Source organism: Corapipo altera, unplaced genomic scaffold (genome assembly GCF_003945725.1).
Source record: "Corapipo altera isolate COAL_440 unplaced genomic scaffold, ASM394572v1 1, whole genome shotgun sequence".
NCBI classification, from domain to species: Eukaryota; Metazoa; Chordata; class Aves; order Passeriformes; family Pipridae; genus Corapipo; species Corapipo altera.
Window position 1 is genome coordinate 14,237,459 of NW_020884873.1, and position 14,764 is coordinate 14,252,222.

At 38.8% G+C, this 14,764-nt stretch overlaps 1 protein-coding gene across 6 annotated transcripts in view; it reads right to left on the minus strand.

Moving 5' to 3' along the window:
* LARGE1 (LARGE xylosyl- and glucuronyltransferase 1) overlaps nt 1-14,764 on the minus strand; it is a 276,280-nt gene that overhangs the window by 111,463 nt on the left and 150,053 nt on the right. For all 6 annotated transcript variants that reach the window (XM_027657560.1, XM_027657595.1, XM_027657578.1 and 3 more), the window contains one exon: nt 12,103-12,226. In XM_027657560.1, the coding sequence (XP_027513361.1) occupies nt 12,103-12,226 (124 nt within the window). The remainder of the gene's footprint in view (nt 1-12,102; nt 12,227-14,764) is intronic.

Here is a 14,764-nt window from a genome sequence, read left to right on the forward strand (position 1 = left end):
CTTTGAATTTAGCTTTTTCCTGGGTGATTTACAGGTTTCAATTATACTGATATTCCCCCCCCATAACAAGTCCTTACTATTTATATGAATGGTTGTCAAGGAAACCAGAAATCCAGCAAAGTTGGTTAAGTTTTCTAGATTCAGAATTTCTGGTGCCTGAGTATTTTAGGAAATAATAATAACTCACAATAAGAAACAACTGTAAGGAGACGGGAATTTATACATTTTTGCTAAAATTATTTTTCTATTTCTGCTGGCCTTTGCTGCTGTTGTTCTTACTCATCACAGAAGCACTGGTGACTTTAATAGAATTCTGCCTCATCTTTCACTTTAAGAAACAGATGGTATCTTCCACACATACATGCAACAAGTTTGGATACAAATACCAGTGAGCAAAAAGGTTGAGATAGAAATGGATGATTATCTAAACCTCTGGTTCCTCGATAATGTAGAGCAAATGCAGAAACCATGGAGTAAGCCACAACTGGAAAGGAAGATTAGATATTAAAAATGCAGAACAAACAAAACCTCCCAAATCAGCATCAGCATACAGCAAAGGAGAATAACTGCAAATTAATTCTCATCTCTGTAGCAAAGTCCATAACACAGTCTGACTGATGCTGATTATTGTTTTTCTTCTTTTTTTTTTTCTTTCTTTCCAAGTCTCTCACTAATACACACATGCACAAAAAGGGCAGACAAGTGGGAAAAATCTGATTTAAGGATGCTTCTTCAAAACAACTTCCTTAATAACAAAATTAACTGAGGGTGCCAAGAGCTCATCCATGCTCCATGTTTGGAACCAACGTGCTTTATATGGATGAAACTGCAGACTGTTATATAAAGTAAAATTGATGTGTTTTTTTTGTTTCTGCCATTTAGGTAACAAGACATTCAGCCAAACCTTTTTTTTTAAGAAAAGAAATAGCCAAAACATAATTCACTTACTGGGATCTTAGAGGATTATCTCCCTCCCCTTAGGTATTTGGCTAGCTTTCCTCCCACCTTGCTTAGCCCCATCAAACTCAAACAGCCAGTTCCCATTTGAGTCTTTTTCTTTACTGTCTGATTTGAGAAATTCTAAATTTTCTCCACTGTTTCTTGCTATCTCCAAAATGCTGAATGCCTTCTTTGTTTTTCTCTATTCATTTTTGCAAGACGAGACTGCAGAACACGAGAGTGTGGCCAGTCTCAGTTAGTGCTGTTTCTTGTTACTTTGGGGTCTTTGGCCTCAACTACACTGTTTCCAGTGCAGTGGTCAAGGGTGGAGGACCTACAAGAGTCAGACCATCCTAAGAGAGGTCAGTGATAACCAGGCAGACACCAGCCTCCCAGTCCTACCTCTCTAGAAGAGGCAAAAACTCAAGCCTTCCCTAGAAGATAAGATAAAGCCTTCTTTTTTTTTTCCTTCCTGTCACTGAATGAGTGAAAATACACACACAGGTTGGTCTAGATAAAATGGCAGGAAGCCAGAGCTTTCTGCTAAAAGCTGACTGACAGGTAGATCCAGCTAGAATTTGCCCAGTGGTGAAAAGTAACTCGTGGCTGCCCCTCTCACTTCATCTGTTTGGAAAGATAAGAAAGATCAATTGCCCACTTTAATTGCTAGTGAACTCAATCAACAAGCTTTTTGTACTAATCCATCAGGGAAGATACAAATCCATGAAAATACCATCATTGTCAGCTTTTTAACTTTATTAACTATGCAAATACATGCACATTAGCTGCAGCCATTATATGGTCTAGCAAATTTCCATGCAGCTCTTGGGATCAAAGTCCAGAGGCATCCAATCTGTATTTTGCATGATGTCAGGATATTAAACAGGTGTCATCAAGACTCACTGTTCAGAATAAAAAGCAACACCATATCGTGCATAAACACATTATGTTGAACAGAAACAGCCTCAGCTCAGTGATGAAAATTTATCTGAAGAGGGATTTTTTTCCCTACTGGAAAATTCATGCAAGAGTCGTTTTTTTAAGGATGATGAAAGAAGGCTGCAAAACAGTTATGGTGACTATTGCTAACTGAGTAAAGCCTGGCAGGAAACTGAAGGTCTAAAATATCAGTTATCATGTGCACAAAAATCCCCAATGAAACCCCAAAAATACTGATGGAATGACTTCTCACATGTTGAAGACTGAAACATCTTGTCCTGTTTGTATCCATACAAAACCATATGTACTTCAATGCAACAGCCAGAGTTGCATAAGAAAGAACCATAGGATATCTCAATTTGGAATGACCCATAAGGATCATCGATTCCAACTCCCTGCTCCATAGAGGATGACCTAAAACTAAACCACATGACTAAGAGGGTCATCCAGATGTTTCTTAAATTCTGTCAGGTTTGATCTCACGACCTGAGTTCAAGATCTTGGTGGTGTGACCCTGGGTAGCCTGTTCCAGTGACCAACTTCCCTCTCAGCGAAAAACCTTTTCCTGATATCCTAGGATGATTTGTGGAAACTATGTGGGGAACGTAGCTTCCATCAGATCTCTGACATAGTAATAGGAAGTCAAAACATAGTAAATATATATGAGAAAAAGGATTAATTCTTCTATTCCGAAGAAAATCTCTACCCACAATCCAGCACCTCACCAGTAATATCAACTCTCTCCAGACCTAAGCTCTTACTTTTTCTGTCTTAAAAGTAAGAAAGAATGGTACAAATTCAACAGCTGAAAATGCTGCACCGAAAAAGAGGCCATTAGAGGGTGGAGCACACACCCAGCTAGTGGAATAAATGCTATATCCCATAAAGAACTATTAGTTCCCTTATTTTCAGAAAAAGCAAAGAATTTGCAGGAAAATAAATCATCCTCCATCCTGCAGGGTTGGAGGCCAGGTGAATGGAATTTCTTATGTCGCAATTATTTCTTCAAGAGAACAAAAATTACGCGAAGCAGTGTTCTTTTCTCCAATGGTAAGTATTACAATAGATCAAAACTCCTGGGGACTAAAAAGCTCCAAGAACACATCTGGAATAAAAAGGATAATAAAGGATAAAATGTATTACAATTACGAACAAGCAAAACTAACAATAACCTAGTATAAGAAGTAGTGAATGTGACTGGTGGGGGGGAAGTGTTCATTTTCTTTGTTATTAGAAAGAGCTAAGATGTCTCTCAAACAATGCAGTACTAACTAGAGAAACAATCAGAAGAAAATAAAGACATTATTTGGAAAGCTGGGCTCCTTCAAAGCAAGAAATACTGAACTTTAAGATCATGACATGTCTCTAGCTTATTGCCTAGGTTCTAGTTAAATATTGTCAAATACTTCAGAAAACAGTTAATTTGCATGAGCAGTGTTTAAAGGAAGTGTCCATGTAGCAGGCATGTATCTCTTACACTTCTTGAAACATCTGATGTAAGGGCTAAGACAATCAGTGTCACCTTAATTTCAGGTGAATACAGATCCTAATGGATCTGATGGAGCTATTTTATCGGCTTTCATCTGTGTCAGCTAAAAACTGTGGAATCCACTCAGCTGTGAAAGCAGTCAAACCTGAAATAATGGAGGAGTATTTGGAAAAACTATCAGTGATAAAAACACTACTCAGTTTTCATCTTTGTTTCTGAAAGGGTGAGACCTAGACACCATCAACTTAAACTCAAGGAATGAAACTTTTGCAGGATTAAGTCAGTTTGATCTGCAAAGTGGTATCTCCACTAAGAGAAAGGAAATTCCCCAATTTAGAAATTTAAATGTTCTCACATCAAGTTGACTCAAGAAGAGGTACCACCAATGGCATCTCATTAATAATGTTATCACATATCTCCCCTTTGAAGCAAGTACTCAAAGTCTGAATCAGCCTGAACACCCTTTCCCAGACTGTGATGGTTTATGAAGACCTATCAGAAGACTGACTTCAATGTGTTCTTGTGCTATGTTAGGCATACAGCATGGCTTGCATTTCCATCCAGTGCTAAGAAAAAGGGTCATACAAAAAGGTGTGCCTAGATAAGATGAACATCATTTTTCACCACAAGAATGACTATTTCAGCCCTAGTTCTTCAGAATACTTTGTGCCTACACTGCCTGCTGAACCACTCCATGGGAAGTAGCTTACATCTGAACTTCTGTGCAACACTTCCCTGAATCTCACTTGTTTCTCAGAAACAAGACAACACCAAGTACTTTACAAACTATGAATTCTAATATTTTCAGCTCCCTGGTGGTGAATCAAGAATATTCTTGGAGTCCTTTTAGCCTGCTATCTTTTTTCAGCTTATCAATCAGACATAGAAATACATATAGGTCAGTTCTTTGTAAATCTAAGAGCAAGAATCACTAAATGTTCTGCGAAGATTCTCACATCAATACTGAACCTGACTAGGAATGCCCTGAAAAGTTACTGCTATTCTTCTATCAGTAATCGAATGCCCTTTGACAGGGAGGTGTCCTTGTGAGCAAGTGAAAAGCCATTAAGATCTACGACCATCTAAGATCTAGTCATTATATGTCTTCCCAGCTTTTTATCTCTAGTACCAAGAAAAAAAATTGCGCTGGAGCACAGGGTGACCATAAACTCTCTCCAGCAAGTACAGGGGATATATAACCCACACCCCTCATGCAGATCAAAGTGTTAAAACAATTTCTGCATGTCCAAGGTTAGGACAGCAAAATGTTTTTATTTCTCATGGATGGATGACAACATTCTAAGAAAATGGGTATATTCATGTAATGGGGATGCATAGGACAAATAATAGTTGCAGCAGTTGGTTCGAGACACTGTGCCTTTTTTTCTTTTTTTCCAGGGCACCGTTTTTAATTTTTCTCAAACTGAATAATTTTTGCAAAATCTCATGTGCAGTTTTTCATCTTTTTCTCATTCTCTGCTAAAATTCCCTTCCCTGGAGGTGCAGCACATGTTGCTGCAATGAGCAATGTTTAAGAAGCTGAATGCCAAACAGAAATCCTTGCTATTGAAATGTCACAGTCAGCTACTATGATACAAATGTGGGTGATGTAAGTGGAAGGGAGTTGGCTCCTTATTCGTCACTTCACATATGTTACAGCTACACTGGCTTCCTGGTGGAGGTAACACAGAACAACCGTACTGCGTTTCCCCAGAAGCGAGAAAAAGGTGGAGCTACAGAGAAGCCTACAACAATTAGAAATAAGTTATAAAACTAACCAAGAACTTCAGGTTTTTTTCAAAGCACCAGCAACAGCAGGAAAGTATAAGAGGTTTACAAAGGCAGGCATGAGGTTTTCTTTTGGAATAGCAGAAGCACTGCACAACACAGTAGGCAGACTGGGACCCTCAAAAGAGGCCCAGAAGTACTGCGCCTTCTTCCATCACATCGGGCTTTATCCCAGTACACCAAACTCTTACAGTTCCAAATTTCAAATTAACTGATAACATTTGTAAATCCAAAGAGAAATGACATAAAAATCTGCAAAAAGCTACTCCACATTTGCTATCTTGCCTCCTTCCACAAAGTTATAGGTGATGCTGCTCATGAAAGCTAGATGTCACTAAGCAGATGACAATTGCTGGAAGTCAGAAATGGCACTATAACCAATTTCTGACCAGCCCCACTGGTTTCCACAGCATTCTTTCATGACTACCTGTTTAGAATAGGCAGAATTCTAAGATCCAGTTTGATTTTATGTGAAATTACTTTCTTCATATTCTAGGTCTCAATAATAACAGAAAACACATTTAAATAATAGTCTGTTAATGTTGCATGGCTTTTTTCTTTTTTGTGCAGAAGAGGGACTGGGAGGGCAGAGGAAGTTCGGCTTAGGCTACTCACTCTGCACGGATAGATTCTGACCAGTTCACAAAGGTTCCACTGTGCTGGGGAGTTTGAATTGCTATCTGTTTCTTGGTAGATACTCATTTCCTTCCAAACAGTCTAAAGGAAAATATCTTGGCTTACAAAACCTGGTCTGTTAATGTCCAGTTGTGTATTTAAAACTATGGATAAAAGACCCTGTTCTTAACATGGTATCATTGTGTCACAACCACAAGCATATTTTATCACCTGAAACTTCATGTCTCTGGTATTCAGTATGTTCATTAGCAAATACACAAAGTCTCAATTATAACGTGGAAGTTCGAATCTAAAACTAAGCCATGCAAGTAATAAAAATCTGAACAATGTTTTGATTATAGACTTTGGTTTTCAAAATCTTAAATTTGCATACTAAAAAAAAATTAAAGAGAAGGGAAAAGGGCAGGAAGAAACAGCAATCTATGCCTATTATTTCACTGATGTGCAGTAGGCCAGTTTACAGAAAGACCGATGAAATACAGGAGCATTCCAAGCCCACCGTAACTTGTAACAGTATTTGATCAACACCTCAGTGCTGTAGAAACACTTTAATTGAAGACTTACCACTGCGTAAATGAATGTAAACATTAACAGATGCTGTGTTTCTCATTCTGTATTGCATTAATAGCAATTAGATCTTGCATATGAAGTGGAAAAGAAAGGAAGGAAAGTAATGTACTTCTGCTTTATAACTTTGTATGTTTGCCTCTGAGGCATACAGTGAACTACTTAACAGATAAATAAACATGCACTGCCCTTAAGCAATATATAATCTGCATGCAGTGCAACACAAATACAGTCTAACTGTTACAACCTGTGATAGTTAGGGGTTAGTCAGCATTACCCTGAAATAAATTGTTATGGATGGCTACTTCTGCAATATCCAGTGCAACTGCTTGACCAGGAAGATGATGGGATGCAGGAGAATGCTGGTCAGTTTTGTCATTCAAGGCTTTATCAACACTATTGTTGTCACCCTATGCAGCTGGTGTGAAAAACAACAAGCTAATAATCTGTTTATCAAATACACTCTCACATCTTCCCAATTGCCAGTGAGGTCCGTCTCTCCCATGTTCAGCAGGTGGTATCTGCCATTCTGTTGGAAGTATTTGCTAGACCATGGTTCCAAAATTGGTATATGGCAATGTACGGTACATACAGCCCTATCTATGCTATCATTCATTGGAAAAGCTTCTACTGGTAGCCAAAGATTTCACGGCATTTGAGATGCTTTTAGTGTAATTTGCTGCAAAGGCATTTACACATAAAGAATATTTTAAAACAGCTAACAGGATACTGACTTAGAATAATTCTTGTACTGGCAAGACAATGTGCCAGAAAGGACACTTGGTTGCTGTCTGGATGGTAAAGAGAGTCTCCGTAGTAAGGGTCCTTGCAGGGTCACCTTACTTGGATTGAGTGAGACTCCCTAAAACATGTTTCTGTCTAAGTTTTGTAATCCAGCTGGCGTGTGGTCCTACGTGACCACTACAAGACATGCATAATGTATTGCTATAGATTACCTTAACCTATATACAAAACATTTCCTATCTTAAGCATGTACAAAAGATTGTCCTACATGATCATTTCTACACATGCAGGAATTGTTTCTATTGATTGTCTTACCCTTATACAATTGATTAACTTTGCTGCAGGAACTGTCTGTGAATATCTGGGACAACCAGAATCTTCACCCAGGATGTTAATCGACATGCTTAAGCATACAAATCGGTCTAGGCACAGCAGGGTCTGCCTGGGAAATCTCAAGAACTGTCTGAAATTCCCACTGGGATAGCTCTTGTAACAAGCTGTCAAATACTTCTTGTGCAGATGGCCAGCAGTCCAATCAATCACCTAGTTTCAACTTGGTCTGCTGTCTCAAACCAGCCCTTTATCTCACCTATGCAGATGACAAGCCTGGGAGTTCCTGGACCACTCTGGGAATTTAAGCACATTGAGAGTGCACACAAGCACAGCTCTGAGACTCAGCTACACTATGATTATAAATAAAGAATTAAACTTTATTTTTCTGCTTAGATCTCACAGCCCTTGCCCATCTATCTATCCAAATGATGTCAACGACTGACCTAGTGAACTGCCTTCACAGTTCAGATGGAAGTGGCTAAGAAATGACTCATCTCATAATTAAATAAAGGCCTAAAGTTATGTGATCTTTATGCCATGCATTGTTCCAGCTTGGTTTTGCTCTCTGGATCAGACCACTGTTTTTGACTGACTGTGCAGACTACAACATTTCTGATATGAAATCACCTAATGTAGCACTGGTAGTCAGATTTGTGGACTTCTGTATTCAGGAACAGCAAAAGCTGGAATATTGTCCACATATGCAGCAAAGTATGGAGCTTTTCACATTTCATTTTCAGGTCAAATGCTCATCTACTACAAAAACCCATTCACCATCCCTTTAAGTTCATAAATCAAGAAATGCAGCACATTTGTAGGCTAAACTATTTAAAGGAGATGGTTTTTCTGCTTTATCAGTGATGAAGAGACTATGTTTATCTGGGCCATCAAGATTTACTCACAGCAGAGCAGGCAACTGCTCATTCTCCCTTCTGCTTTCTTCAGCCCATGTCATGTTGTCATCAGTCTGTCAGGCAACATCTGGGAAAGCAAACCTACCTCATCTGTATTCCACCCATCACACATACAGTACTGCTTTATCAGCTGTTCCTTCTGCTCTGGGACAATGTGGATCACAATGGGTTTAATGCTTATACCTCCTTGTGAGTGAACTGACATGAGATTTCATGTTAAACAATGAAGTGCAGAAGCCAGTTCTCATGCTGCACATCTTCAATAGTTTGTTCTAGAGTTTCTTCATGTAAGACTGAACTGAAAAAATCACAATATCCTGCAGCCTGATATGTGCAAGTCACAGCTGTAATGTGTCTTTTAGATAAATGTTTCACAGGTACGTTTTTCTTTTTTAATGTTCAAAGAAGACAATTTTCAGTTTCCAGTTATTTTTTGGGATGCATTGCTGTAATAGATACATCTACTGCACTAGGATCCAAGCTGAATAACATGACTAAAGTGATCACCCTAAAGTGAATCTACATTGCCAAGTGCCAAGTAACCGTCTAGTTTGTAGCCACAGCCGTATGTGACCACATAAATTTGGAAGAGTTATTTAACTACACAAACCCACTACAGTGGGCCATACTGAGTACAACAAGAATGAAGTCTGTAGCTATGGAATAGCTCAATTACTGGCACCATTATCAGTTGCCCACACTTCAAGGATGCTTATTGCTGACTACTAACTGCATGTAGCAAGGTTAGTTAATGGGAGAGAGTTCACAATCTGAACAGCTTGTAAGTTGAGGGAGAGCTTTTAAGCACCAACCTATCTCCCTTGTGGTTACTGGCAAGGAGACAGGCCAAGTTATGTTGGGGGAGGTTAACAACCATCTTAGTAGAACTGGCTGCTAAAATCCTCAAGCTAATTGGTTTAAAGAAATATATCCAGCAAGCTCCTATCTCAGTTGTGTCTGACCCTTTTCCTGGAAATGTTATCTTGGCTCAGGTCCGAAGTCAAGTCTCTCTCCCTTCTACCCCATCCCTTATCATGTGCCTCAAACAAAGATACATCTTTCCCCGGCCATTCTTTTCTGTGCTCCATCCCTCTTCCAAGCAGGCTGCTGTTAGTTCAGCAGCACCTGCTTTTAGGGAGAGAATGAACACAGGCTCTTCCTGGTGCAATATGAATGTGAACAGCTGTGTCACCTTGCAAAAGGGAAAATAAGTCTTCTCTAAATTTTAAAAGGAACATCTGACATGCTTAATTCACAGCAGTAAAGTAGATATCTTGGTTTGCTGGCCCTAGAAATTATGATATAATCAGAGGTACCTTGTCTTCCCTTTCTTGCAGTGAAGCCTCCAGTTTTCCTCTATAACTTGAGAGAAAACAACAGCCACAGCTGAGACTAATTTTCTACACCTCCTTTCAGGACACTGGTTGCTCTAACTCCAAGCTAAACAGCATGCATTTTTAAGAACTGCAGGATATTTTAAGAAACATCGCCAAACATTTTAGTCTCCAAATTCTGCCTTTTTAAAAAACTAATACACTAGTGGAATCTGTAGCCCCAATTCTAAATAGCTACTTGAAAACAAAAAAGCATCCATACTATTTATGGAGGACCTAATATTAGGTGCTCCCTTCCACTGTTTGAGTGGAAACAGGAGTAGAAGCAGGATTTTTCCCAGGACTTAAGGGCTTAAGCTAACATGCCAGTTCCTGGTGCATTAGAAGGAAGAGGCTGGAAGCTCATACATATCCAATGAGAAAAAAACAAACATGAAATAAAATGGTTTTTGTAGCAACTAAAATGTGTTCCAAAACAACTGAACATTGGTGAACAAAAGCTAAGCAGAAAATTCTCATGCTATTGTTCAGTCTAAATCCTTTTAAATGTCAGGAAATTGTATTGATCACATGTTTAAAAAAGAACTATGGAGGGTCATTTAAAGTGAAACATAAAATATACTGTAACAGTGGATTCATAGATGACTTCAGAGAAAGATAGACTTCCTAGTAAACATTCTAGCGTCAGCTCTATGTTTTCTCAACACCAGCCAGCATAATATAGCTCCCAAGAGTACAGGTGAAATACATGAACCCAAACCAATCATTAAATCCTCTCTAGAGGCTATGTAGGAAACAAATGAGATGAGCTCCTACAGCTGTCTGTAAACAGCTCCTCTGTCTTCTTTGCTAAAACTTGCAGAATGATCTGGATATGAGCCAGCATCATACCTGACTTTTTAAAACTCCATTTGTATTTACAACTTTTTGCTCTCCTTTGGCAGTGTCTATCACATTCACCTATGCTGAGCACTACATATTGTGTTTTTTGGCTACTGAAATAAGGGAAATTGCTAGGTATGCATTATGAGCCCTGAACGAGAGTGGCAAACCTGGAAAGATGTATATATGCATCAGTACCTCCATCCAGTGTGAAAGCTGTCCTCAACCTAAATCCTCTGGGTTACATGCAAAACAGCCAAGTGTTGATTTAGGTCAACGATTGTATAAAAATTAAGGCTGCGTGAAGACAGAGGGACAAAACAAGAGTTTGCTCTTTAGCCTCCTATTTGCAAAGTGCTTTGCCTGTAAATCAGCAAGTTGGGGATAACTAAAGTAAGCTCTCTTGGTTATTATTTACTGAACTAGATTGGACGGTACCCAAATGACAAGAAGGAAAACACTGAGAGGTCTGTCTTCCCCAGCTGAGAGGCTAATTAAAAGCCCTACAATTTGCAGAAAAGCACATGTAACATAGACATGTACAAGATTTATAAGAACAAACCTCCCCCTTGCTATGAAGCTATAAAGAACAGAAGGGAGATCTCTGGCTAATTAGGTTAATATCAGCTTATGGCTTCATGTAGAAGAACCGCGAAAAAAATGAAACCAGTTAGAAACAAAGTATTTTTCTCAAGGATCATTTTTTCCCTTTTCCATCTCTTCTGAAACCTTTTTGTATTCAAGATTCTACAATATGGAGCTTACTCCTTAATTAGTACAGCAATTTGCTAAATCTTGTTTTTTCCTTGTTTCAGGGTGCTGCTCAGAACAGTCTGATAAGTCATACTTATTGCCACAAACTCCAAATGCTAAAATCTGAATACTTCGTTCTACCTCCACAGCTCAAAAACATGCAGCTCAAAATCAATGCTGTGCCTTCGTGTTCTAATTTAAACTTTGTAACTATGAAAAGATAATTATGTTTTGAGTAAGTGACTTTTTCCCCTTCTTGGAACTCTTTTCATATTTGTTCCTTTTGAAAGGGCACCCAGATAAAAAAAAGGTAGCTATTTCGAACTATAGTATTGATACCTTGTATACGAGTGTACATATGAGTATATGTACTTATGGTGTTACACATCCATGCTTAAGGAATGCAAGGCAGCTGAGTGTTTTCACTAAAGACTTGGGCTTATTGAATAAGATACTTATGATTCCACCATTCTACTAGCAAGAAGTCTCCTTAGCAAAACAGAATGTGATTAGATGGACAGCCAGAATCCTCTTAACAGCAGGTAAAATTCTAAGCTGCTAAACATATTCCATTAGCAGAGAAACTGCCTTGATTTTAGCCATTTAGCATCTTTTAGTTAAGTGCAACTGAGGTTCCAGTCATGTGAGTTGGAATTAGTCTCAGTCAGGGAGAATGTTTTAGCCAACTGCTCCCCTGCAAGTCACCAGCCAAAAGAGATTAATAAAAAAGGGATGACATGAAATCAGAAGTATATGATTAATGCCTGTGTATGTCTGTCTTTACCTTGAGCTCATCTGCATCATAGAAGTCTATGCGCACAGCAGGGACCATCCATGTCTGGAATAGAGTTGCCAGGATCTGTTTGGCAATTGCATCTGCGATGAGGTGAAAGTGGAGTGGGTTTCGCCTAATATGAGAAAGGAGAGAAAACCATTAGTTCAAGGGTTCCTAATTCCTGTTGTTAAAGGACAACATCAGAATGTACAAAACTTTATCTGTGTCTAAGATGTCAAGTTTAAAGTGTACAGCATGTTCAGTGGAGTCCTGCTTTGTGGCCAGAATGCCAAGACACAACTGAACACGTATGACAATAATAGAAATACTCATTCAGTTTCTGTGTGGTTGGCAGGAAGAAAGAAAACATTTCACTTCAAAACACCAGAATTGGGTTCACCTTGGTAGTTACAGGACTTGGGCTAATTGAAAAGCTTCAAAACAAGATGAGTGAAGCCAGTATCAGCAAGACTGGCACCATCTGCAGACTGTATGGATTTTTCTATAGTAATGTGAACTTGGACATTACAAATACCTTGTTTAAACCCCTTAACCTCACTCCCTCTTTGAGGGACCGTAAACAGTAAAATTTGATCTTAACTTCTGTGGTAGGAGTACAAAAACCTGTCAGTGGAAGTTAGCCATGAATTTGTAGTCTTCTATGCTTATCCTTAGCTTAGCAACTTTTCCTGTTAGCAGAGAAGGACAGAGTTTGCAAAAGCCACTAAGAAGACAGATGGTTTGTTTAGGCTTAAGCATTGGCTCAATCTTTCTTTGACCTCTAGGGTGTAATAGTGGTCTCTCATTTCTATGAAATTTATAAAGCTAAATGGGTGTACTTCTTAATTGATATTTTTCATCTAAAAAGATGTTTCAGATGTTGATTAAAGTGAAAGATGACTGATGCTACTATATTCTTCAGTGTGAACAAGAAGTGAGGAAATTTATGTTAGTTCAGGCCAATGTACTTCCATTACACTTTTGGGCTTAACCCAAAAGATGAAGATTATTTTTTCTCCATTTCCTACACTAATGAACAAGATGTGCCTTCCTCTTTAATGTTTCTCTTCTTTCTTTGATGAGTAATACTGCTTCCCACTGAACAAAGTCCACAAGAAAATGTAAAAATACATATAATGGTTCATAGAATCATAACAGACCTTTCAGCAGAAACAGGAGATTGTTGTGAGGAGCAACGTATGGTCGGATTTTGCAGTGTTAGAAATGCTGCACCTAAGATCCAACCCAACACCCAGCGTTGCCAGTGAAGCTGCTGTATTGGCTTCAAGGACACTGTGGATCACATTATGAGCTTACAGGAAAAGCAGAAAAGGGGTGGGTAGAAGCCTTATATATGAGATAATCATGATGGAAGAATAAACCCACAGCTGATCTGCATTTAACAATATCCAAAACAATAAGTTACAACATGCTCTCCAAAACCACAAAGGTCTTTCAATCTCCAACTTGCCCTGGAGGGAGGAGGGGAGAGGGAAAGGCATAAGCTGCCAGCTGCAGAGTGTCCCATTACCAAGCTTAAGGGATCACAGCAATTACATCTGCTTCACTAGCCCAGCAGGAGAGCAGAAGAGGACATCCTGGCTCATGCAGATTCCGCAGTAACCAGGCAACTTGCCAAGAAAAAAAATCGGGAAATAGCAGTGATCAGGAAATACATCTCATTAGCAGAGACAAGGCCAAGAGAAACAAAGTACAACACCAGCGGCCTTGCATACAGGCAAAGCAGTATCTCAAGACAAATAGATGTTGAATGTCAACATACATATCCCACATAGGTCCCTCTGCTTAGCAAGGGCTGAGTCTGGATTCTGGTAGGACTATTTCCCAGCTGGTGTTCTTCAGTAACTTCTTTTCCTTTTTTTTCCCCCCAGGGTTATTTATCCATATATTGCAAAGTAGAATAAGAAGAGTAAAAAATCAGTTCAAACCAAGATATCTCTGTCTTCCTTCAAACCCTCATTTAGTTAAATGGAATTGATATAAAATATCAAGATGAAACACGCTAGTTGAAAAGAAAAAATCTGACTCAAAGACACTCAGATGTTCAGTAGCAGTTTATACTTATCTGAATGACCCAGAGTGTATGAAACTTAAATGGGAACAAGTGGGTGACATTTTCTTTAGTTCGTCTCCTACTGGGAAAAAGAAAAAAGGAGTAGCTGAACTCCCACACAGAAATCTCTTTCAAGTTGTTAGCCTCGTGGTAAAGATTCAGCTGCAAGGAAAGTGTATGTCAGAGGAAAGGCAGAAGATTATCACTTACAAAAATATATCCCCAAAACAGTATAGTGACCTGATGACATCTACAACTAAATGTGCATCAGCCACAGAAAATTTTACTCCAGATGATCTTTTAGTTCTGTGAAATGTGAGGTTTAGCATGGTGCTAGAAGCCAACAGAGCACAGACTCAAAGCTGGAAGACCTTCTGAAGATAACAGTACTAGCATACACACAGATGACATCTTTTACCTCTTCTGGTGTCTGCAATATGCAAAGCCTAAAAGATATGGATTGCTTCAAAGGATTTATGAAACAAGTTTAAAAGCTTAAAGATTAAGCAACGTTGTAAAAGATACAGAAGATTCTGTAAGATGAAAAATCTTTCTCAAGAGATATGTGAAAGGGATGCCATAGTTATTTGCCAACAT